At 43.5% G+C, this 25,804-nt stretch overlaps 1 protein-coding gene across 2 annotated transcripts in view; it reads left to right on the top strand.

Annotated features, from left to right (window-relative positions):
- Nucleotides 1-25,549, top strand: part of Kcns3 (potassium voltage-gated channel modifier subfamily S member 3) — a 45,291-nt gene extending 19,742 nt beyond the window's left edge. The window contains exons 2-4 of one of the 2 annotated variants that reach the window (XM_057772672.1): nucleotides 1,856-1,957; nucleotides 9,046-9,236; nucleotides 23,496-25,549. In XM_057772672.1, the coding sequence (XP_057628655.1) occupies nucleotides 23,555-25,030 (1,476 nt within the window). In that variant the 5' untranslated portion in view covers nucleotides 1,856-1,957; nucleotides 9,046-9,236; nucleotides 23,496-23,554 and the 3' untranslated portion in view covers nucleotides 25,031-25,549. The remainder of the gene's footprint in view (nucleotides 1-1,855; nucleotides 1,958-9,045; nucleotides 9,237-23,495) is intronic. The other variant, XM_057772662.1, reaches the window with a different exon arrangement.
- Nucleotides 25,550-25,804: the final 255 nt, after the last annotated feature.

The following is a 25,804-nucleotide window of genomic DNA, read 5'->3' as shown; positions in this document are numbered from 1 at the left end:
CATGTGTATGTGTGTGTGTTTGTGTGTATGTATGTGTTTGTGTGTATGTGTGTATATGTGTGTGTGCATTACAGTTGACTTGCCTTTGATGAAGGGAAAATGTGTTTCCCATCTGCAGTACATGATAAATAAGCTATTTTTTTTCTTATTTTCTCTCATTTAACTTAAGGGGTAAGAGAACTTTAAAACTTAACATGGAATGGCAGTGGTTTATGACCAAGCTGTGTGAAAAGTGCCAGTTCACCAAAAACTTTTGTCATTTGATTCAGCAAATAATTTTTAAGAGCCTATTACATTTCAGATGGGGGTGCAGGCACCTGCTGTGTTGTGATGTCTATAGGAGACTAAGAATTCTAATGAACAAGATAAACAAGTAGAAAGCATGTGTTTCTCAGTGTACGTATATAGATTGTAATTTTTGTTTCATTGCATTTTTATTTAGTGCATGTATGTGTGTGTGTGTGCATGCGTTTGACACTCACCCATACATGTGTGCCATGGCTTGTATATTGAGATCAGAGGGCTTGTGGGAATTGTTTTTTTTCCCCCCACAACATGGGTTCTAGGAATTGAATTCAGGGTTTTAGGTTTGGCTTCAGACACCTTTACTTACTGAGCCACCTAACTAGCCCAATTCCTAAGTATATTTAAAGACTGACAATTTTTTATGATTAAAATAAGTCAAGGAGGGCCATCAGAAAAGTGACGGACCATTCTTTGGAACAGTGTTTTAAACTGCAAAACAAGATGCAAAACAGAAAAGCCACAGGATATAAAGGACTCCCAACCTACTGAAATGCATTCATCAAAATACTAAAACCAATTTATGATTGAGCAATATTTGTGCTTCTTTACGAAGTAATTATAGAAGACTTAGGAGTAGGTATGTGATTGCTGTGAATTCAGAATAACTATCAACCTGAGTGGTGTATCGTGGAGCCTGCAGCAGCCCTTATGAGCTGAGGTTAATCTAGAATGTCTATTGCTGCAGGTGCCATATTGTTAATACTACTGGAAGCCTGTTTTAATGGAATCACTCATTTTCAGTTAGAGTTAGTAAAAGTCAAGGTATACCCCATCTAAGATCCCTATGTTGCCTTTTGTGGACAGAGGAGGCTATGAGAAGAGGGTTGGATTATCGAAACTAGCTCATGGTTTTGTTCCTGCATGTGTTTTTGATGGCTCTCCTGAAATTAGTCATTGACCGTCTCAGATCCCAGGAATTACTGAGGACTGAGGTGCCCAAGGGCAATTTCTATTCTAGATATCCAAGGAACAGCACTTATGCCTGGAGAATTTTTTTTTTTTTTTGTGTGTGTGTGTGTGTGTGTGTGCCATTTCTGACATTTTTCTTATGGATAGGCATTTCTGGAGGTCTGCAGTATGGACTCCTTGTTTCAGGGGAGTCTGTATGGCTTCAAGTTAGCCACTTTTCTCTCCCTGGGACATCCCTCGTCCTAGCTCAGGAAAGTGGTGAGCCACACAGGTGGAGTTTCTTGGACATTTTAAGAAGAGGAACTGTGTCAGGGTCTTGAGTTCATGGCTCCATCGCGGCTGAACTCCATGCTTACCCGCGCTTCATACCCACCCAAGGCTTTCCTCTTCCTTGATTTGGTAGGAGCTTCCTCCCCCATTTAGACCCGCCTTTCATCCTGTGTCCTTTGATCACACCTGCTGTGCCCAGGGAGGTTTGGCCCCAATGTTCCCACCCTCCTCCAGCAGGGATGATCCCCCCTCTGAACTGATAGGCCTCTGCCTTCTGTGGCAGTTCCTTATTTACCTGTTTGCTTTGTGATTGACTCCTGTAAGCTCTAAGGGTGAGCTCCACACTGCCTTTCATCCTCTGTCTCTCCAGGCAGCCCATGGGGTAAAGCATCTTTCAATGAATTAAAGCAGCTGACGATTCTACTCAGGACACAGGGACACCCTGGTAGAGGAGCCTACCACTGGCACATCTGTAAGTTACCTTCATGCCGTAAATCCCGCCCCAGTTTATGTCTCATTCGCTTCCTGTTCAACTCCTGGCCCAGGCTTCTTGTGCCCTTTTAAATTTCCATGTTGATGTAACCATTTCCTAAGTATTTTATAAGCTTTAACACTCTTCAAGACATTTACACAATATTGACAAATGCAGAGTCAAAGGCAAGAATCATGCCAAATTCTATCATCCAGGAAAAATGCACACATCGTTTTTGTGTGTGTTATCACAGACTTTTTTGTCACTCTATCGTCAGCTCAGGCACCATTTCCAAAGCAGGACCACGCCATACAGTGAATCCCAGTCTTCTTTTCTGACGGGGCCGATTGTAGTAGTGGTTAGGAGAATGACTTTGGAACATGACTTGAGCTCAGATCTTGGAGACATGATGCAGTAGTTGTTGCTGCCTCTTGGGTGGGTTTGCAGCTCAGTTGGTAGGGGGAGTGACTTTGCTGCCATCACAGAGTCTGGGTTTGTGATGAGCAGGGTAAGGCGGTGTCTGTCTGGAGCACCCTAGAGCAGGCCAGGAGGACCAGAAGCTGAAGCTGGACAGTGAGTTTGATGTCAGCCTTTGTCTTCATGAGATTCTTTTTTTTTTTTTTTTTTAAAGTAGTCACTGACTCAGGAGAGTTAGCAACTTCCTTGTTCACCGCTTTCCCCACCTGTAAAATGAATGCAAAAGCCCCATTTACTCGCAGGCCGTGTCTCTTTGTGCCTATATACCTGCAATGCAAGTATTTGGGAGGTGGAGTAGGAACATTACAAGGACAAGGCCAGACTGGAATTCAGAGTGGCCTAAAGAACCAGCCAGGGTCAGATACTGAGATCCCGTCTTCGGAAACAAAGAAACTAAAACTCAAAACCAAGACAGGAGAGCGATGGAGAGTAAATGAGCCCAGAATGGAAGACCACAGAGCAGGGCCCACCTGATCCCAGAGGTTACTACTACCCTTCTCTCAGTGAGTTTGACTAGCGCCGAGGGCTATACTTCACAGCTGTCTCCAGGCTACAGGGTCTGCCTATTGATGGACATCTAGGTGGCTCTTGGCATAAGCTTATGAATAATAAATGACGCGCTGGACATCTTCCTACACGCATCTTTAACACTTTGATGATTTATTTGCACAGGATGCTATTGGAAATGTGAGCGGTGGGCCTTCTGGCTACACTGCCCCCAGGCAAAGCCTCCCTACAGTAAACACGCACTGCTATTACCGTGTTAAACTGTTCCCCTGCACCCTGCAGAACTGTTGGCTCTCCCTTCCTCTGTTCTTCAGTGATTCAGCACCGTGGTTTGTCATTCATAGCACGAAAAGGGAGAGAGACCAGGCTAAGATTAAGATGTGCAAGATCTCGGGCCTCCAATCGGTCTGTTTTCCCTTCCTGCCTGCAGTGGGAACCTCTTTCTTCAGCCACCCTGGGCAGGGTTGATTACATGAAGCCAAAAGAACTCCTTCCTGAGGCCAGTGGAAGGGTGGCAGTCACACAGACCCCTCAGAGTGACTTAAGAGTCCTGTTAATACCAGGGGTGACTGAGTGGGGTCAGTGTCTGTGTGATGATCTCTCTATGTGGGCACACTTCCCCAGGCAGCTTCTGGCCTGGTGGTCTCTGCTTTTCTGTCCCAGGTTGTCTTGGGGAGGTGACTCAGCTGTGTGCCTGCTGCTCCTCTGTCCCACAGGGGAGGTTGTCTGGAAACAGAACCCGAGGAGAGAAGGCGGTGTTTAGTTACGCATGCTCCAGGCCTTAGGGACTCCTGGAGATGCTTTCGCCTTCACTCATTCCACATCCTCAAGAGAGAAACGGAACTTATACTCATCTCTCAAGAAGAATTTAGAGACTCCACTTTAGGAAGCACTCCATAGGCTACTCACTGAAAACCAGAATGTCTATGAATTTATTTTCAATCCTTGAATATATTAGACCCCGAGAAGCTTTCATTTTCTGGGGCTGATCAGAGGTTTTTTTTTTTTTTATGTGAATTTAAGAGTTTTTCTTATTAAAATACTTGTTGAGATTTGATGATTTGAAGGAAGATCATAGTTCAGGGATATTAGTGGTGACCCACTGTCAGCATGGACTGGAAGGTGTGTTCTTCTGATGGCTTTGGATTAGAGGATTTAAATAGCAGTACAATTCTCCAAGCCCAGTAAATCCAATTATGGAAGCCTGATTGTGATATTTTAATATTATTGGAGCAAAGCACTGGATGAAAATTCTCATTAGTTAAGCAAGACACAGGCAGGATGGAATTTCATCTTCCATTATTATTTCTATAATTTTGTTACCCTCAGGTTTTATTAAAAATTGGTATGTGATTGATGAGTGGCGGCAAGGCCACAAAACTGACATGCGTTTGAACTTTTTTCCCCTCCAAGATATTCACTGAGTTTCTTCTACAAGGTGAGAACTTTGTCCAGGAGTGGGTATATTCAGTAGGAGCAGTGTTATTGCAGAAAGCAGGCTATATACTCGAAGCCATATGAGTATATGGGCATGGGATGTCGTCCTAGGAAACACAAGGCAGGTTCTCATAGAGAGAAACCTCTATCATTATACTTAAGTCCCATATACTTAGAGAGTTAATGGCAGCTTAGATTTGCTTTATGCATGTGTGTGTTTATGTGTGTGTGCATTTGTGTGTGCATGTTTGTACACATGTGTGCATACATGTTTGAGTGTGTGGATACATGAACATCTGTATGATTATGTGATAGAGGGTAGAAGTCAATGTTAGATGCTATCCTTAACAATTTACCATTTCATTATTTCTTTTAAGTGTAATTTCTTTCAATTGATTTTTTGGGAATTTCATATCATGCACCCCAGTCCTTCCATATCTGCTCCTTACCCCATAGTGTCCCCTCAAAAGAAAATTAAAGGAACTACCTAAAAACAAAACAAAGCAAACAAACAAAACCACACTTTGCTCCTCCATCTTTACTGCCTCTTCCGTACCTCTTCACTGTCTCCATGTCATTGGAAGTTGCAGTGTGTCACACAGGACACCCCCTGGACACTCAGCGTTACTTGCAGATGTTCACTGTAATGTATGGTTGGTCAGGTTCAAGGCCTTTGGCTTCCGGTACACCACCAGTGCTGGGCGTCCCCTGAAACTCCTTTAGAATATCCTGCTGTTTCCCTGAGTCCTGGAGATCCTGTGACTGTAGTTCCACAGGGCCAGGCCCTTCATGTGCTCCCACAGGCCATAGTCATAGATGGGGTAGATGTTGGGGTGTGCCAACTCAAAGCCCTGGATGTGGGTCTGGGTGAGCAAGCCATGGGGAGCAAGCCAGTAAGCAGCACCCCTCCATGGCCTTTGCTCAGCTCCTGCTCCAGGTTCCTGCCTGGTTTGAGTTCCTGTCCTGACTTCCTTCAGTGATAAATTACGATGTGGAGGTGTAAGTCAAATAAACCCTTTCCTCCCCAAATTGTTCACTGTCAGGGGAACACAGCAGCGACAGAAACCCTGACGAAGACACAGACGTACACCAAAACTTACTTAAATAAGCCTCCTTCCGCTTTACTAAATTCTATGCATTGGTAAATCCCAAGGGTAGAGATTATAGTGTCTGCGTAGCTTATATGTTACCTGTTGGCAAGGTGCACAGGTCTCTGTTTACCAGGAAGTGCCTCTGGGAGCCTAGTGTCAGTGCAAGGGAGTTTTTGGGAGTGTTTAAGAATACCAAACCAGGGGCTGGAGAGATGTCTCAGTGGTTAAGAGCATTGCCTGCTCTTCCAAAGGTCCTGAGTTCAATTCCCGGCAACCACATGGTGGCTCACAACCATCCGTAATGGGGTCTGGTGCCCTCTTCTGGCCTGCACACTTACACACAGACAGAATATTGTATGCATAATAAATAAATAAATAAATAAATAAATAAATAAAGACCTGTGTGATAGTATTGGCAGCCATATTGTCCTGCCCAGTTACCTCCTCTGCCTCTGCCTAGTGGCTTTTCGTTATCTGTATTGACTTCTTTTTCCCTTTGATTTACTCTAATTTTGTTGGCTTGGGAGAGGGGGATTGGTTTGAACAAAATGTGTGAAGCAAAGCTGTATGACAGAGATAATTAGCATGAAGATCGCTCGTGGGATGCTATACCTCACTGGCGGCTTTCTCAGTCTAGATAACAGTTCAAAAGAATGTGTTGTGGTAGGGATGGGGACATACAGAGTCCTGTGTGGGTACAGAGGACACAGGCCAGTACTGCAGTGCCACAAGGAGTTTCTTCTTTATTTACCAGGTCAATTTTACATGTCTACGGTGAGGGCCAGGGAATCCGTAGAGCCCTTCGTGTGTCCCTGTTCACAATCCATTTCCTTTTCCCTGGCCTTGGCTCTAAGATTGGATGTCAGGGGTCGGGATGAGGGACACATCGACTACGTCTCTTACTCTTCACCTGTCCCCTCGATAATGGAGTTTGCTGTTCCGTACATTTTTGAATGCTGTAGCGAACTCATCAGGAAATATAGCCAGGCTGGAGGAAATGGCAAAGATAATTCAGTTATTGTGAAAAGAGACATTCTGCAGAGAGAATCGGGCCTTGAGGGAGCGTGATGGGTTTTTGCCAGGATCGGACTGTATCGCAAAGTCAGAAGCCTGTTCACACAACCTACGACACCTTTGTTCAAACTTATCAACCCTGATGACCTTGGTAGGCACAACTAACATGGGGTGGGGTGTGAAACAGGAAGGGGTGGGGTTGTGAAACAGGAAGGGGAGAGTAAGTAAGTCCTCACTTCCTTCCCCCAAGTCTGATGCTTGAGGTTATGTTTGATGCACTTCCCTCAATCCTTCGTCAGTCTTCCCTGACTATAACTAGAAGAGCTTCAATTTTCACAGTGAGATGAACCTGGGTCCTGTCATTTCTTGCGTGTTGAACTGTGGGCAGGTAGCATCTTTGGGACTGAATGTCCCACCTCTACATTGAGAATAATACTTGGCATATGCTGTGGTTGAAGGTTGTGGAGACATTTGTAAAAGCCTTACAAATGTACCTGACATGGTGTGGGGGACTCAGAAAGTGCTAGCTATCATTTCTTGTTGGGTTCATGTAGAACACAAATGATCTTAGAATCGTATGGATTGGTACAAATGCAGACCACTTCCTTTGAGGGAGAGGCTCTTATTGACCGGGGGCTGCCCAGGGATCTTCCCATCTCAGCCTGTTGGGATTATAAAGATAGGATAACACATCCTGCATTTTCACGTGGCCTCTAGGGATCAAACTCAAGTCTTCATGCTTTAGGTGGAAGTGGCTTTACCAGCTGAGCCATCTCCCCAGTTTCCATCATTCGACAGTGATTAAGGTGATAGAAAAATCTAGGAAGGCACACGAATTTCGAGTTTAGGTGGCAGGGAGGCAGTGGCTGTTTGGGATGTCATTTATTCATGTCATATCAACTGTAAGGCCTCCCTGGGTACAGGTTTCTGTTTAGAGGATAGGCCTGGCTCACCTCCCCATGTGTCCCTGGGTCAGACCCGAGAGTTCCGTACTGGGCCAAAGCAATGGACTTCTAGCTGAGAGCCCATGTACTCCTGATTGTCTTCCTTTGGTAATGAGTATAGAGTATGAAAGCTTTCGGGGTTAATTATCTCCAGGTTAATTTTCCTTTCTCTTAAAGGATGTTGAAGTTTGAAAGGTATCCGAGTAGAAAGATTAGGCCCTATAGCATTTCTGCCTTTGCTTGGGAGGCGAATGTCTTCCCAGGAGGCAGGGAAGAGAAGGGGGGAGAGGAAGAAGTGTAGGCTGAGGGGCAGGAGGAGGACAAAGGAGCCTTTAACTTCTCCAGCCCTCTTCTCCATCCTCATAAAGAGATTTCTCTGCTTTCCTATCAAGAGTTCCGCCTGAGGCGTTCAGCTGACGTGGATCCGCATTTCACTTCAGATTCGTTCTCATGACTAGCTGTTACACAGGGAAATTTAGCCCTGTAGAGTGACAGGGTGCGCTGTGTCCCCATTGGGGCCATCTTGTAAACTATGTTCCTCCCTGGCTCTGCCTGTACTGTCCCCAGGATCTTGTTCAGACATGTTTGTTTTCACATGTTTACTTGGTCTAGGGCCTGTGAGCTCTTGGGGGTGTTGCAGTGGTTGCTATGTGCCCTGTGAGATCCCAGGGCCTTAGAAGTTCTTCAACCACACCGAATGTTTGTTTAATGCCTGATGTAGCTGCAGACACTTCTTGCCTGATTTCTGCTCAACATCAATAGTTACTTCTTCTCCATGACTACCCGCTCCCCCTTTAGAATTGGTGTTGACTGGAAAACATGAAAAAAAATCAAGGGATAGATGCTTGACAGCCAGCATAGACCTATGGGAGAATGTCACCATGAGGCAAGGCTTACTTGGTTGGGAGTTTTTATTTTTGCATTCTTTAACTGAGAGAGAGAGAGAGAGAGAGAGAGAGAGAGAGAGAGAGAGAGAGAGAGAGCGCACAGTGTTATCTTTTTGTTTGTTTTGACATAAACTCGACTCCCCAGTCCATGCAGGAACATCCTTATGTTTGTGGAGGACTCTGCATTAGGACCTGAAACCATCTCTGATCTGCGACATATAGCAATGTACGAATAAAGAGGAACTGAATTTGGCAAGTTTTTGAAAATCTTTTGATTTCAAATTGTCGCAGTGGGATTAATTCTATCAGAACAGTAACCTTTATAAATTTGCCTCTGAAGTGGATTAAAGTATATTCATTTCGAAGTTTATGAGCTCAACCTTCATGGATTGGCTAGGAGAATAACTCTCGTAGAAGCAGCTATGTGGGAAGTGAGTGACGCCCTAACTCCAGTGCCCTGCCTATCTCGGATGTTTCATGGCCTGTGACAGATGTGATGCTCCAGACGTTTTGCAGTAGTCAAGTTCTAGGAGTCCTTCCTTCTGTCTGTAAGTTCCGGTGGAGCAATAGTTCCATCACAGGAAAAGACCAGTTCCTCCACGGAAGTTCCATGGGGCTTGAAGGTTTGCATCTCAGCAGTAAAACATGCCCAGAGCACTGAGCTGGGGATCAAATGGCTTGGTTTTGTTTCCACTTTGGAGTGACAGCTTGATTGATGCTTTCCTCTGCAGGTGGACTTGACTTCACAGCATCCACTTTGTCGTGTACAACCAGAGGACCACACGCTTCTCTTCTCTGAGCCGCTCAATGCCTGTGCGCACCCCAGATCCCAGCAAGGGAAGAAGGGAGAAGGTTCTCGGATGACAATGGACGTTCCACTGTGCAGGATGAGGGCAGAGTGTGTGACATCACCACCACGAGGGTAAGAGCTGACTTTCTGCATCAGTTTCTCTGACAGTCGGTCATTGTCATCAGAGGAAGGGAAAGTATTTTACAGTGTAGCGAAAAAGAAGTTCTTTTTCCCCACAGATGTGGAGGTTCTTCTCATTGTAACATCTGATGGGCAATTGAAACAAACATGGGTCTGGAAAGGTTACATCAGCTTGTGATCATACCAAAAGCCAGATGTAGAAAGTTCTGGCGATGGTTCAAGGTGCTTGCCTGTCATTCACGAAGCCCTGGGTTGGATCTCTAACACAGCATACAGATCCGGAACACTCCTGTACTCCCAGCACTTGAGAGCAGAGGCAAGAAGATGAGAAGTTCAGTTATCTTTGGTGTTTAGTGAGTCAGAAGTCAGCCTGATCTACATGAGGCCCTACCTTAGTATCTTAAATCAGAAAAACAAAACAACAGCAAAAACCCAACTTAGTGTGTTACACATATTCCTTCCCCCACGCGCCACTTTTTTTTCTTAACATTTGCAGTTTTGGACTTGAAGAAAGATCACTACTGCTCTTGCAGTAAGGGTCCTATTATGTCTAACTTAACATGGTTGTTACAGAACTGGAATTGTCAGGAGACTGTCTCAGGTCACAGTGTGCCCAGAAACACATTTCTTTAGAGTTGTATAGCGTTTAAAGCCTAGTGGGTCAGCTCAGCTATCCTACATTCAAATCAGAGTTTTGTTTCTCCATGAACACTGGTAAGTCTACCTTGAATCCCCCCAGTTACTGGGGTGCTGCACAGTGTCTCCCTGTGTAACTGTGAAGAACGCCTCATAGTCCCCCACCCGTCCGTTTATTTGCTTGGCTTCACTGGTTGGCCATTGGAATCTCCGAATTTTGCCAGGCCTGATCTAGATCTTTCTGCTAGCGCTCTTCCTGAGAACAGAAATAGCTCTTGTGAATTCTTTCAAATAAAAATGAGTGTCTTTTACCAGACAAGGATAGGTAACAAAAGAGGCTGTAGTGTAGAGAGGACAGCCAAGTGCTGCGGACGGGCTGGATGTTCAGCGTTTGTGCAGAGGAAGGCTCGGGTACAAAAGGCGTGACACTACTGTGTGATAAACGCTCATATAAAGTGGACGCAAAGACAGTTGAAGTTGAACAGAGCAAGAAAGTCCAGGAGGAGGGAACTGGGAACTTGACCCAGTCCATTCAAATTCTCTAAAACTCTTTCCCTGGAGTATCAACTGTTACAGACATCTGTATGAGTGTCCCTCCATGCAAGATGGCTCAGGTGGAGAAGTGATTCTCATATGCAGAATCTAGGCAATAAAATTACTTTTATGTATAATTCTCTTTTTACTATATTCATTAAGGTTAGATGGCTCTCTTATCCAGAATATTTTTATCACTCCTAAAAGAAATCCATACCTATTAACAATCCCAATTCTCCTCCCTTCTTCCAAGTGACCAGCAATGCACTTCCTGTTTGTATGTGTTATTTGTCGGGGATGTTTCATATTTGATGATGCAATGTATTATGGCATTTCTATAGACAATGGACTATATACATGGTAGTATGTTTTAATATCCTGACTGATTTACATATAAAAATTAGCTATGCATTTAGCTAAACCTGAATAGTCAAAGTGTAGAATCCTTTTTATATGTTGTGCTGATTAGCTTTTATGTTAACATGACATAAGTTAGGGTCCTCATAGAGAAGGGACCCTTAGTTGAGAAAATGACTCTATAAGATTGCATGGTAAGCACGTCTGTACGGTGTTAGTGATTGACATGGGAGGGTCCCGCCCATTGTGGGTGGTGCCATCCTGGGCTGGTGGTCCTGGGTTCTACAGAAAAGCATGCTGAGTAAGCCACAAGGAGCAATACAGTCAGCAGCACCCCTCCGTGGTCTCTGCATCAGGTCCTGCCTTTGGGTTCCTACGCTCACACTGCTCTTTACATGCACTGTTAGAAGCCATGTTCCTTTTGATCACAGTGTTTCATCACAGCAATGGAACCCTAACCAGGACATGCTACTGGATTTGGTTTGCTAGTGATGTATTGATTATGTGTGCATCTGTATGCATAGAGACAAGGGTCTTGACTTTCCCTCTCATGTCTGTGTGTAGTCTTGGTCTGACAGGAGTACTGACTTTATGGAGTTGGGGAGGGCATCTTCCTCTTCGTGGTTTTGGAAAAGTTTGCTCAAGAATCCATGCTAAGAGCCAGGCGGTGGTGGCGCATGCCTTTAATCCCAGCACTTGGGAGGCAGAGGCAGGCGGATCTCTGGGAGTTCGAGGCCAGCCTGGTCTACAAGAGCTAGTTCCGGGACAGGCACCAAAGCTACAGAGAAACCCTGTCTTGAAAACCAAAACCAAAACAAACAACAACAAAAAACAACAACAACAACAAAAAAGAATCCATGCTAAGGAGGGATGGGACTCAACAGAGCTGTTGATGCTTTGATGCTCAGCTTTTTCTACGCAGAGTTGTAAAGTTGCCAGTTAAGTATCTTAAAAGCTCATTAAGATTCACTTTCTCATGTTGAGTTATATTCTGGAAGTTGTCTATTTCTAGCAATTTACTTTTTCTAGATCATAGGTTATCTAAAGTGTGGCAATATATTTGTTCACAGAATGCTCTCACCATTCTTCCTACTTCTAGGAGGCCAACAGTGAGTGGCATACCCTCTTCCACTGCTGGTTTTGCTAATTGGAGTTTTCTTCCCTTCCTTCTTGGTTAGTGTGGCTACAGATTGATCAGTTCTATTGATTTGGGAAAAACAATGTCCAGTTTTTGGCCTTCTGAATCCTCTGTATTCCTATTCTTATTTTGTTTCATTCATTTCAAGTGTAATCATCATTTTTTTTTATTTGTACTAAATTTGTACTAAATCAGCCTTAACGTTCCTCTTTTCCTGTGGTTTTCAGGGAGAGAGTTCTTAATATAAGTTCTTTCTTTCTTTAAATATAGGTATATAAATCTGTATGCTCTTCCTAGTCACTGTTTTATAGCACCCTGTAATTTTGTTGATTTTTTTTGGTTTTGTTTATTGCATTTTTAAAAAAAATTTTCCCTTTAACTCATTGGTCCTTAAGGAGTGTTATTTCCACATTGAAAAATCATTACCAGATTTTCTTTTGTTATTGATGTATAATTGTATCCCATTGTGGTTGGTGTACTTTTCTGTCTGTCCGTTTATCCGTCCATCTGTACATCTATCTATCTATCTATCTATCTATCTATCTATCTATCTATCTATCTATCTATCTATCATCTCTCTCTCTCTCTATCTATCATCTATCTATCTATCTATCTATCTATCTATCTATCTATCTATCTATCATCTATCTATCTATCTATCATCTATCTATCTATCTATCTATCTATCTATCTATCTATCTATCTATCATCTATCTATCATCTATCTATCTATCTATCTATCTATCTATCTATCTATCTTCTATCATCTATCTATCTATCATCTATCTATCTATCTATCTATCTATCTATCTATCTATCTATCTATCATCTATCTGTCTATGCTGTAATTTGAATCTTGAATGTCTTCAAACGACCATGTATATGTCAGATAGAAGCTGGGTCCTTGGTCATGGAACTATTGAGAGGTAATGTCATCGTCAGGAAGTGAGATGGTAGTAGGAAGGTAGTATACTGGAGTTGTGCTATTGATGAGGATATTATATTAACACCCCCCGTCAGTTTTACTGGCTTGGTTTCCTGGTTGCCTTGAGGCTGACCCATGTTATCCCACAATGCTGTGCTGTCTGTCTCTCCATAGGTCCAAGACACCAGGGCCAAGTGATGATGTACTGAAATGTTTGAAATGGTGAGCTAGACAAACCTGTTCTCTTTTTAAGTTGATTACTTCCAATAGTTTGTCAGAGTGATGAGAGATGGCTAGTGCCCTTTAAAATCTATCCAGGCTGTTCCATGACTTAGCTGCTGTGGTCTGTACTAGAGAGTGTTCTATGTCCGAGAGAGAGAGAGAGAGAGAGAGAGAGAGAGAGAGAGAGAGAGAGAGAGAGAGAGAGAGAGAGAGAACTCTTACTAGCTGGAGTGCTCAGTCTCTGTCAGATCTTGTTGGCTTATCATCATGTTTGAATCGTCTTTATTTCCCTGTGGATATTTGTATAATTGTTCCATATGTTATTGAAGGTGGGATATAGAAATTCCAATGATTTCTCCCCCTCGTTCTGCCATTATTTTTTACATCTTTTTTTTTTTTTGCTCTATTGTTAAGTATGTTTATATTGCTTGTGCCTTCCTTTTGATGGATTGGCATTTTTATTACTAGAAATGTTTTTTGACTGTGGTAACAATTTTTATCTTAAATTTTATTTTTTGTGACATTCAGTATAGTTACACCAACTCCTTTTCAATTGTTACTGTCAACTTTTAAAAATCTCAACTTATTTTTAAATATAAACAATTACTTTCTATTATGCCATTAGGTTATTTCCACTGCTGTGTTTTCAAATTATTGGGATTTTTTTTTATGAAGAAAAATTTCCCTCATTAATTCTTGTATTATTTTTCTAAAGTATAATACTCACAGGAAGGTGGGATAAAGTATTAGATATTCCTCTCTATTTTCACAAAATAGTGGGTTGGTTCTTGAGTAGGGTCCAAAAGTAAGCTAGGTACTGTGCTCCTTTTTAAAAATTATTACTGTGGGGGCTGAGGAGATTATCAGCAAAGGGCGCGCTATGCCGGTAGGAGGAGCCAAGTTCAGTCCCTAGAACCGATTTTAAAAGGTCAGACGTGGTGGTGTGTGTTTGTAATCTCAGCATTGGGAATGCAGACAGACAGATCCTCGAGGCTCTGGCCAGTCAGGCTGACCAAGTTTGTGAGTTCCAGGCACAAGCGATAGAGCCTGTCTCAAAAGACAAGGTGATTGGTTGGTGCTCAGTAATGACAGTAAGGCCATTTTCTGTCTTTCACACTCTTGTGCACACATGCAGCTGTGTACACACAAAACACGCCCATGTGCACCGGCAGGGAAATTATCTCTGTGAACTTAAGAATTTTATCATATTTGATATGCTATAATCTGTCGAAGATCTTTGCTTTTCCCTGTGAGACTGATGCTTCTTCTCTTCAGCAGGTGGAAGTCTCTCTAGTTTTTCTTCTTCTTCTTCTTCTTCTTCTTCTTCTTCTTCTTCTTCTTCTTCTTCTTCTTCTTCTTCTTCTTCTTCTTCTTCTTCTTCCTCCTCCTCCTCCTCCTCCTCCTCCTCCTCCTCCTCCTCCTCCTCCTCCTCCTCCTCCTCCTCCTCCTCCTCCTCCTCCTCCTCCTCCTCCTCCTCCTCCTCCTCCTCCTTCTTCTTCTTCTTCTTCTTCTTCTTCTTCTTCTTCTTCTTCATCTTTTTGACTCTCCCTTGTCTTTGACAGCCTGCCTCCCTTGTTTCTTGGTATAGAAGGAAATTCCAGGCTCATCTTGTATATTTCTATTCCCAGACTGGGAGTTGGTTGTTCATCCAAGGAACCCTTGCTCTTTTAGCGAGAAATTGTATTTACTTGTTTCAGTCTCACTAAATTAGAATACCTCTAAGTGTTTCTAGATGGACTTTTTAAAATAGATAGAGGCAGAGATATAGAAGAATTTGTTAGGCGTCTTTGGGATCAGCATCTGTGAAGAAGTGAGGAAGGAAGTCTTCAGTAAGCGAGGTGTCGAACTTTGGCGGGATTTAAACACAAACCTCACTTAGTAATCACAGAGCTCTGGACCTGGGTGGACCACCTTTATATAATAAGATGTTGGGTTATAACAAGCCTCTTCTAGACAAGTCACTGGCTGTTACTGGCTTTGGGAAGCAGCTCTCTTTTGGCTGAGGGTGATTCCCAAGCGGGGACTGACTTAGCTGAGAACTCAACTTCTAGCACACCTGTAGAGGTGAGACCACGTACCTCACTTTTAAGGAGAGAGAGATGAGCCCCCAAGTAGCTTCCATCATACGGTCATCTGTTTAGGTTGGTTTCTTATTTGTTTTGTCGTTGTTGTTTGTTCATCTTGTTGTTGTTTTGTCTTGGTAGACAGAGCTAGAAATAAGACTCTCCATGTACAAAAAGTAAATCATGTGTTTATGCTGTCATTTCCAATTCAAACTCAGGAGCAGAGAGCTTTTATTTAATTTCTTTTATCCTTATATTCATATTCATTTTTATTTTTGTACCTAAAATCTTGGGGTGCTTAAGGACATTAACAGAACACTTCCTGTGCTTGATCCTATGTATATATAATATTTAAGAATAAGTATATAGGGCTAGAGAGATGGCTCAGTGATTAAGACTTAAGAGCACTGGCTATTCTTCCAGAGTACCTGGGTTCAATTCCCAGCACCCACAAAAATCCAGTTCCAAGAACCTTCTGGCTTCTGGGAGTACCAGGTATACACTGGGTACACAGACATACATGCAAGCAAAACACCTGTATACATAAAATAATAATAAAATATTTTTGAAAAAAATAAGTATATAACTGTGATTGCTACAAATATTTTAATAATTGTATTTCCTTTGGTCCTAGACTACACACCAATAGGATGTACAGTCAGTTCGTTGAAGTAATTCATCTATATGAGGTTAAGCTACCAAATTGATATAGAGTAATCTTTGATTTTTTAAAAAAGTCTGTTTCATTTTAAATTAATTTTGTCTCATAATTAGGTAGACATTAACATGGTTCCTGAGTTTACTTTCTCACATTATGCCCTATAGGCATTTTATGTTTTTGTTTACATTACTATTGTTTCCTTTTTTATAAGCACTATGTAAATACACACATGCATGTATGTATATAGTTACACTACTTTCTCTTGATTTCTTTATTAAAATATCTATTTATCTGTCATCTATCTATCTACCTACCTACCTACAAAAGTCAGGTTATAAGACTTGGTGATAGGTGACTCCCCTGGCTGAGCCATCTCTTAGGCCCAGTTTGACCTTCTTTCTTAGATAAATTGCTGCGTATTACTGTTTTCTAAGCTTTGCTTTCTCCCTCCTACCTAAAACATCTAAACTGTGTTTGTGTGTGTGCGTGCATGCGTTTGTGTGTGTAGAAGTAGACCATAATTTATTTTCCGTCATTCCTCTATTGTAGTGATGGGCTGCGGGCAGGTGGACAGGCCTGCTTTTCATCCCGCCCAGCTTCCGCATGGCTAGCTTTACACCCGAAATAACAACACACAAATTGTATTCATTTAAACACTGCCTGGCCCATTAGCTCTAGCCTCTTACTGGCTAACTCTCACATCTTGATTAACCCATTTCTATTAAACTGTGTATAGCACCACGAAAAATTACCAGGAAAAATTCAGCATGTCTGACCTGGCAGCTGGCTCCATCGCGTCTGACCCAGGGAGAAGAGGCATGGCAATTGCCTCACTTCCTCCCAGCATTCTGTTCTGTCTACTCCACCCACCTTAAGGACTGGCTTATCAAATGGCCAAGGCAGTTTCTTTATTAACCAATGAAATCAACACAAAACAGAAGACCCTCCCACATCACTCTATTGATGGACATTTGGACTGTTTCCAGTTACACACAAGTGCTTTGCTTGTCTAACTTCAGGAAGAGAGTTCTAGAAGCAAGATTACCAGGTTAGAGGGTAAAAGCCTACACGAGTCTGTCACATATTGAAGAGTTTCCCTCCCTGGGGGCTCCCCTTCATTTTGGATTCCCAACACAACATGAAGAGGCCTGCTTCATAGACTGGCTCACACTCCATGGAGACAACATGCTTCTGGATCTTGCTCCAGTTTGGTGTGTTAGATGTGATGTGTAAGTGTGGTTTTTTGTTTGTTTGTTTGTTTGCTTATTTGTTTGTTTTAGGATTTATTTATTTATTATATAAACAACATTCTGCCTCCATGTATACCCGCACGCCAGAAGAGGGCGCCAGATCTCATTACAGATGGTTATGAGCCACCATGTGGTTGCTGGGAATCGAACTCAGGACCTCTGGAAGAGCAGCCAGTGATCTTAACCACTGAGCCATCTCTCCAGCCCTCAGTGTGGTTTTCACATGTACTCCTGAGGAAGGTTGAACTTGTATTTTCCTGATTTCAGTCTCGTGTGTGGTTTTCGTCCATGAACTGTCTGTTCCCATCTCTTGTCCATATCCCACATTGTCATAGTTCATTTTCTTCTTAAAAAAATAAGCCCTCTTCATATATTAAGCACATTACATCTCTTCCGTGTGAGGTATGTGGCATTCTTTCCTATAATTCATTTTTATGTTGCTGTGGTTCTCCATACAAAATTACTTTCACATAACTAGAATTTTTGAATCAGAAAAATTTACCTATGTATGGCTCATAAATTAGTTGTTCCGTATTTGTATTTAGTGGATGTATGGTTCACTATATATCTACGTGTGCACATAGACGCTGTATAATGACAGTCATTGGTTTCTAGGACCCCTCTGGGTACCCAAATCCTCAGGTGCTCACCAATGGGGTAGTATTTGCATAAAGCCCATGCATGCTCTCCTGAATGCCTTGCATGGTCTTTAGGGGATGATTGACACCTCCTATGCTGTGAGTGATGTGTCAATCATTGTTCTGCTCTATTGCTCAGAGGACAATGGCAGGAGAAAGCTGTGCACATATCCAGTACGTGCAGTTTTAAGTTTCTTAGTCTATGTTTTAATTCCCAACCATACATCAAAATTCACACTTCCCTAATTATAAGATACTATTACTCTTAAATGAAAAAAAAATTACCTTCTGGGCCAGGCCTCTTATCTCAGCACTCAGGAGGCAGAGGCAGGTGGATCTCCATGAGTTCAAGGCTAGTTTGGTCCATGTGAGTTCAGGCCAGCCAAGGCTACATAGGGAGACCTTGTCTCAAAAACCAACAGAACCAAAAACACTGAACTGCTTACTTGCTTGCTTCCTTCCTTCCCTCCCCCCTCCCTCCCTCCTTTCTTCCTTCTTTTGCATGTATTTTTATGTGTGTGTATGTTTGTGTGAGTGTATATACTTGTTTATGTGTGTGATTCATATATGCAGGTACATGTGCACTGGTGTGTGCATGGAGGCCCAAGGCTGATGCCAAGTGTCCTCCTCTATGAAATTTCACCTTTATATGTTGAGTCAGGATCTCGTGTTGAGCCCCGAGATCACTGTTTCACATAGTCTGGCTAGCCAGCTTGCTCTGGGGAATCCGCCATGTCTGCTTCTCCTGCAGTTGGGGTTACAGATGGGTTGCCATACTCACCTGGCTTTTGTTTGGCTGCTGGGATCTGAACTTGAGTACGCGTGCTTTTCAGGCAGGTGCGTTACCTGCTGAGCCATCTCCTCAATCTCGAAACCCAGCACCTTGATGACATTGTCATGGTTAAGAAAGCAGACGTTGGCCACACAGTGGTACTGCACACCTTTAATCCCAACACTCGGGAGGGAGAGGCAGGTGGATCTCTGTGAGTTCGAGGCCAACCTGCTCTATAAGAGCTAGTTCCAGGACAGCCTCCAAAGCTACAGAGAAACCCTGTCTTGAACCCCCCCAAACCCCCCAACAACAAATAAACAAACAAAAAGAAAAAAAAGCAAGAAGAAAGCAGATGTTACTAGTTGGGCATAAAATCCAAATCTTACATGTTTAAACATATTTCTTGACATTTTACTGTGCCAAGATAAAAGAAAATGGAAATGTGTTCAAGTTGATATATTTGAATTGAGTTTTATATTTATATAATTTATATTTACCTTAAATTTAAATTATCTTTCATTGTGTATATCACTGGAATACATGCATTTTTCTTAATTAAAAAGGGCTTATTTATTTAGTGTGTGCACATAAATATGCCATCATTTGTAGATGGAGGTCAGAAGACAACTTGTGGGAGCTGATTCTCTTTATTATGTGGGTCCCAAGGATTAAATCACATTGCCAGTCTTAACAGCAAGTACTTTCACCCACTGATTTGTACTTGGTAGAATTCTCCAGTGTGGAACTTTACAGATGTGGAGAGCCAAGTGTATGTAACTGCCTATGTATATAAACATGAGCTGTATCACGTAGTACAGAGGTATACCTTTGATTCACTAAATGTTTTCTGAAAGGAGCAAATGAATGGATTTTAGTAAATGCTAGCTGAGATAATGAAGAGTGCCCAAAGAGAGATGCATTGATTTCCCTGGGAAGGAGAAATAGAAGAGATCTCTCGGATAAACTGGGGGCAAGGGTGGGGGCATGGGAACTTGAGGGAGCAGGTTGGGCAGGCTGGGAGTAAGAGGCAATTTGGGGGTGGGACAGAGGGCTAGGGAAAAACCTGGTACCAAGAAAGCTTCCAGGAATCCACAAAAATGACCCTAGCTAAGACACCTAGCAGTAGTGGAGAGGGTTCCTGAACTGGCCATCTACTGTAATCAGATTGGTGATTACCCTAATTCTCATCACAGAACCTTTATCCAGGAAGCAGATGCAGAGATCCACAGCCAAGCACTGGACTGAGCTCTGGGAGTCCTCCTGAAGAAAGGGAGGAAGGATTATACCACGCAGGGGGTTCAAGGTCACAACAGAGGAACCCACAGAGACAGCTGACCTAAACCCATGGGAGCCCATGGACTCTGGACCAAGAATTAGGGAGCCTGCATGGGACCGACTTGGACCTTCTGCATGTGTGTGACAGTTGTGTAGCTTGGTATATTTGTATGGCTCCTAGCAGTGAGATCAAGACCTGTCCCTGGTGGTTAGCTGGCTTTTGGGAACCTGCTTCCCATTCTTGCCCAGCCTTTATACAGGGGGAGGAGCTCAATCTTACCTCAAATTTGATGTGTCATGTTATAGTCAAACCCATGGGAGACCTGCCCAGTTTTGAATAGAAACATAGGGTGGATGGGGAGGAGGGAAATGGGAGTCGTGGGACGAAACGGGAAGAGAGGAGGGAGGGGAAAATGTGGTTGGTATGTAAAATAAAGGAAAAAAATGTTAATTATAATAATAAATGCTAGCCTGAATACAGCATCCTTGGAGTGATGCTGTACAGTAGCATGCTTTATCCACCTGATCTTGAGCGTGCGAGCAGGAATGTGGAAGCACTGAGAGTACCAAGTTCCCTGTTTAGGCCTCTGCTTCTCAACACAGAGCGTTTGTTTCCTTATCTGTTAATTCCCAGGATGAGAAAACAAAAGCCTTTAAGGATGTGCCATAATTGGAAGAAAGACTGTCTGCACATAGAGACTCTAACTATGAGCAATTTGTTTTTATTTTATTTTATTTTTCCATTCAAAAATTTACACTTCCTCTCCTCCTCCCATTCCCCTCGTGCTCCCCCACTCACCCTCCTCCCTCCCCTCCCTCCTTAAGAGAGGGCAGGGAACCCTGCCCTGTGGGAAGTCCAAGGACCCCCCCCCCACCTACATCCAGGCCATGGAAGCTTTGCATCCAAATAGACTAGGGTCCCAAAAGGTCAGTAAGTGCAGTAGAAACAAGTCCCAGTGCCTTTATCAATGGCTTCTCAGTTTGTAAAGGTAGAAACTTCATCTTCCCTGCTCCAAGTGGGCTGCTGTGGGTCCGATTGCAGTCGGGGAATCCAGTCCTAACTCTGCACAACCGAACTTGCCTTTAGAGTTTCAGTGTTAGAGCTGGTTCCGCAATGCTTTCTTCTGTCTCTTTTTCGAAAGCCCCCCCCCCCCCCCGTGAGATCTTTGGTTTTATGGCGTGTGTTGCTCTTAATGACAAGACTCTGTGGAGTGGATGGATGGACTTCCCGATGACCTTTCCTTTACCAGTGTGGACTAAAGGTGTCCTTCACCAGGGAGGACAAAGCAGAAGGGCATGGTGGGAATATGGGCATCATGAATGATCATGTTCTTTAGAAAAGTCACTAGGGAGAGTCTAGAGAGGTGAATTACAGGTCCTGATTAAGGGACCCTTATATGCCCATGGTGTCATGAAACGTTACGTCACTGTGGGATTTCAGGACAGCTAAGATGAAAAAGAATCCGTCAGAAGACAGCTTCCATTAAAGTCTTAGTGTCAGCTTAGCTGAACTAGCTCCTGGGAACATTTTCCAACTCTATGTGCCATTAGCCTGCCCTGGCCAGCGGACACCTAACGTTACATAAATATTTGGACCAAGGCAACAGCCCTGACTTAGGCCTTTCAAAGAAGATCTCTAATTAAAAACAGCAAGCCGAGGAAGGCAAATTGAATTTTTGGAAGGGGTCAGCAGATCTATTAAAGATACATTAGCCATGCCCTGGTCTTTGGCTTCATGAAGCGCTTGTGTCTTGGAGGCAAACACCTGAGTATTTTTTACGACTGTGGACTTTCTCTTGGACTGGATGGCAGAGGCCCTGTTTCAAGGCTGTGACATGACCTGTGCTGAATCCTTCTCTCTTTCAGCATCACAAACCTTTTCTTTTGCTTTTGCTGACCGTAGGAGACGTTCCTTCCCTATCTTTGTCTACTTGAATGGCACTACTGTTCCCAAGTGGTAGTAGATTAGCGAGTATATTCTCCTTTACCCTGCCTATGTATTTCTCTCATCTCTTCCACCAAGTGCTGTGTCCTGTCAGTTCTGTTTTGTAGACTCCAAACTTGATGCTTTCTCTTTTCAGTGCCCCCAGCACATCCATTTCGCGTCCCCGCTTTACCCTGCTGCTGTGCACCCCTTTCTCATGTACGTCACCTTTCCCCGTTAAGGTCTTCCAATTTTCCCTCAGTAGAACCGATATTTTATTACTGGTTTTCAAGTTTTAAAGAAAGCTGTTTTTACTTATGGTTCTGGTGTCCAAAGAGCATGGTGAGGGCCGTGTACAGTGTCATGAACTGCGCTCAGAAGGCTGAGTCTGAGTGGGTCTAAGTCACGGTCACAAACACACTTGTCAAGACCTTTTACTTGTAGGCATGTCCAACCTGCAGTCTGTTGGCTGCGTGCAATTCAAGACAGCTATGAGTGACTATACCAACACTGAGATAGATTTTTTTTCCTTGTAACTCAGTTACATGGTTCTTGAGCATAAACTTTGTAGGTGACAGCGTCAGGTTGTAATGGGAACTCAGTTCACTGTAGTCTTGCCAACAGAACAAAATCCAGTTTCTCCAGACTGATGGACTGGTCCCCTTAAAGCCCTCCTGCTGCCCACCTCTGACAACCCTCTGCTGAGAGCTCCCCTTCCCATTCTGTTTAATCAGCTGTGTTGCTCTTGTTGAGGACCTGGGTTCAGTTTACAGCATTCATAGAAGGCAGCGCACAACTGCCTGATGTTCTAGCTCCAGGCCATCCATGCCTTCTTCTGGCTCCCAAGGGGGCCTGTGGTGCACTTGTGGCACATACACATATTCTTAAACTTAAAATCAGATCTTTACTCCTCTAGCTCTCCTTCATATTTTTTTCTCTGAGGAATGGATTTGATATACTTTGCTGTTAGAACTGAAAGAAAGTCATGAGCCCAACAAGTGTAGACCATCAATGGAGCGATAGTTCTGGATGATGCTCTGCAGGTAACTATGAGGTGAGGGCAGAGACGGGAGAAGAAACTGTGTGTTTCAGGAAACAGAGAGCATGTTTAACTTGCTGGGTTTCTTTCCACACTGATAGCCCCGAAACCCTATTCTGGAAAGTGTAATGATATCTGCAAGATATAAGGTGCTTAATTACGGGGAGATAATTATATCCTCTTGAGTGTCAGTGTCCAAACATAAATAATGGGCTCTCCTAAAACAGCACATTGCTGGAGCATAAAGTTGAAACCCACAGTCTTTGTAAGAGCTGATCTCTGATTCTCATGGATCAAATGTGGAGAAGAGAAGCGCACTCTCTGCGTGGGCAGCTAAGTTTAGGATGGACAGATGTAGGCTACACGCCCTACGGCAACTGACTTATCAAGAACATCAGGGTCGAGACTGTAGATGTGTTTATATTGTGCAAGTAAATTGCTTTTTAGTGTCTCTCTTTTCCCGTGTGTGTGTGTGTGTGTGTGTGTGTGTGTGAGAGAGAGAGAGAGAGAGAGAGAGAGAGAGAGAGAGAGAGAGAGTGCATGAGAAGGAGACAAAAGATGAAATCTGAGTGTTTAATAGAGAAAAGGGAATTAGGCTTCATGAAATGATGCTGTAGGTTTTCTTTTATAAAACTAGATTTCTAAGCTCAAGTTTTTGAAGCCCTTCCAGAGACCCCCAGAATGTGCTTTTCTTCTTCTCAATGCACTTCCTGTTTTGCCTTCAGTGCAGCTCATCATTCTGGAAAGGGCAGATTAAAAATAATCCTGACGGGACAGGACTGGGCACAGGCTAATATTGTCTTGTGCTCCTTCCAGGTGCAATGTGATCTTGGGCATCTTCCTTCCTGGCCAGCACTCTGCCTCCTCTATCCATCATGGTGTTTGGTGAGTTTTTCCATCGCCCTGGACAAGACGCGGAACTTGTCAACCTGAACGTGGGGGGCTTTAAGCAGTCTGTGGACCAGAGTACCCTTCTGCGGTTCCCTCACACAAGGCTGGGGAAGCTGCTGACCTGCCATTCTGAGGAGGCCATACTGGAGCTGTGTGATGACTACAGTGTGGCCGACAAAGAGTACTATTTTGATCGGAACCCCTCCCTGTTCAGATACGTCTTGAACTTTTACTACACGGGGAAGCTGCACGTCATGGAGGAGCTGTGCGTGTTCTCCTTCTGCCAGGAGATCGAGTACTGGGGTATCAATGAGCTTTTCATTGACTCCTGCTGCAGCAGCCGGTACCAGGAGCGGAAGGAAGAAAGCCATGACAAGGACTGGGACCAGAAAAGCAACGATGTGAGCACGGACTCCTCCTTCGAAGAATCCTCTCTCTTTGAGAAAGAGCTGGAGAAGTTTGATGAGCTGAGATTTGGTCAGCTCCGAAAGAAAATCTGGATTCGAATGGAAAACCCAGCTTATTGCCTGTCGGCCAAGCTCATCGCCATCTCCTCCTTGAGCGTGGTGCTGGCATCTATCGTGGCCATGTGTGTGCACAGCATGTCAGAATTCCAGAATGAGGATGGAGAAGTGGATGATCCTGTGCTGGAGGGAGTAGAGATTGCATGCATCGCCTGGTTCACTGGTGAGCTGGCCATCCGGCTGGTCGCTGCTCCTTCTCAAAAGAAGTTCTGGAAAAACCCTCTGAACATCATCGACTTCGTGTCCATTATTCCCTTCTATGCTACGTTGGCTGTGGACACCAAGGAAGAAGAGAGTGAGGACATTGAGAACATGGGCAAGGTGGTCCAAATCCTTCGACTCATGAGGATTTTTCGAATTCTGAAGCTTGCCCGGCATTCGGTAGGGCTTCGGTCTCTTGGGGCCACGCTGAGGCACAGTTACCATGAGGTGGGGCTACTGCTTCTCTTCCTTTCGGTGGGTATTTCCATTTTCTCCGTGCTCATCTACTCTGTGGAGAAGGATGAACTTGCATCCAGTCTCACCAGCATCCCTATCTGCTGGTGGTGGGCTACTATCAGTATGACCACGGTGGGCTATGGAGACACCCATCCGATCACCTTAGCCGGGAAGATCATTGCAAGCACGTGTATTATCTGTGGCATCTTGGTGGTAGCCCTTCCCATCACCATCATCTTCAACAAGTTTTCCAAGTACTACCAGAAGCAGAAGGACATGGATGTGGACCAGTGCAGTGAGGACCCACCGGAGAAGTGTCCCGAGCTACCTTACTTTAACATCAGGGATGTTTATGCACAGCAAGTCCATGCCTTCATTACCAGTCTGTCTTCCATTGGCATTGTGGTCAGCGAGCCTGACTCCACAGATGCTTCTAGCATCGAAGACAATGAGGATGTTTACAATACCGCATCCCTGGAGAACTCTACCGCAAAGTGAGCAGGGGCATTTGCACCGATATCTTGTGTCCCTTCCTGACATTAGGTTAACACAGCTTTATAAACCTTAATGGGTTTGTTCAAATAAATCATTTAATTCTCAGGGTGTACCTTTTAGCCATAGTTGGACATTCATTGCTGAATTCTGAACTGATAGAATTATCTTTATTTTTCTCAAGTGGGGTCAATTAAATGCCTTGTTCTGAAATTTATTTTTTACAAGAGAGAGTTGTAATATGGTTTTTTGGGGAAAAAAAGTAAATGATATTGGGAAGGATTTATTGCTACGGCTTATGCATCATTCTGTACTTACCATTCACTCACATTGAGCTAACTCTAAATTACTGACGATAGAGCAGAGGCCCAGCTGACTGAAGACGACATGCATGTGAGATCTACAACATGAGACAATGCATGTAAATCCATGTTCATGTTCCAGACATGGGAATTGGGAGCTCAATAAACTTCTAATTCAGTATGGAGAATGCTGTGTTTGTATGTCAAGTAAATATATTCTATTATCCCATAAATATCGGAATAAAATATTCTATTATCCCAGTAAATATTGGAAGGTGTCTCAGGGTTTCTATGCTGTGAAGACACAACCATGACCAATGTTTAAAAAGGAAAACATTTAATTGGGTATGGCTTACAGTTCAGAGATTTAGGTCCAGAATCATCATGGCGGCATGCAGGCAGATGTGGTGATGGAGAAGGAGCTGAGAGTTCTATATCTTGTTCTGCAGGCAGAAAGAGGCTGAGATACACTGGCAAG

This window comes from Chionomys nivalis, chromosome 1 (assembly GCF_950005125.1).
Source record: "Chionomys nivalis chromosome 1, mChiNiv1.1, whole genome shotgun sequence".
Taxonomy (NCBI): Eukaryota; Metazoa; Chordata; class Mammalia; order Rodentia; family Cricetidae; genus Chionomys; species Chionomys nivalis.
The sequence above is the reverse complement of the archived record's forward strand: the minus strand, read 5'-3'. Positions and strand labels throughout refer to the sequence as shown.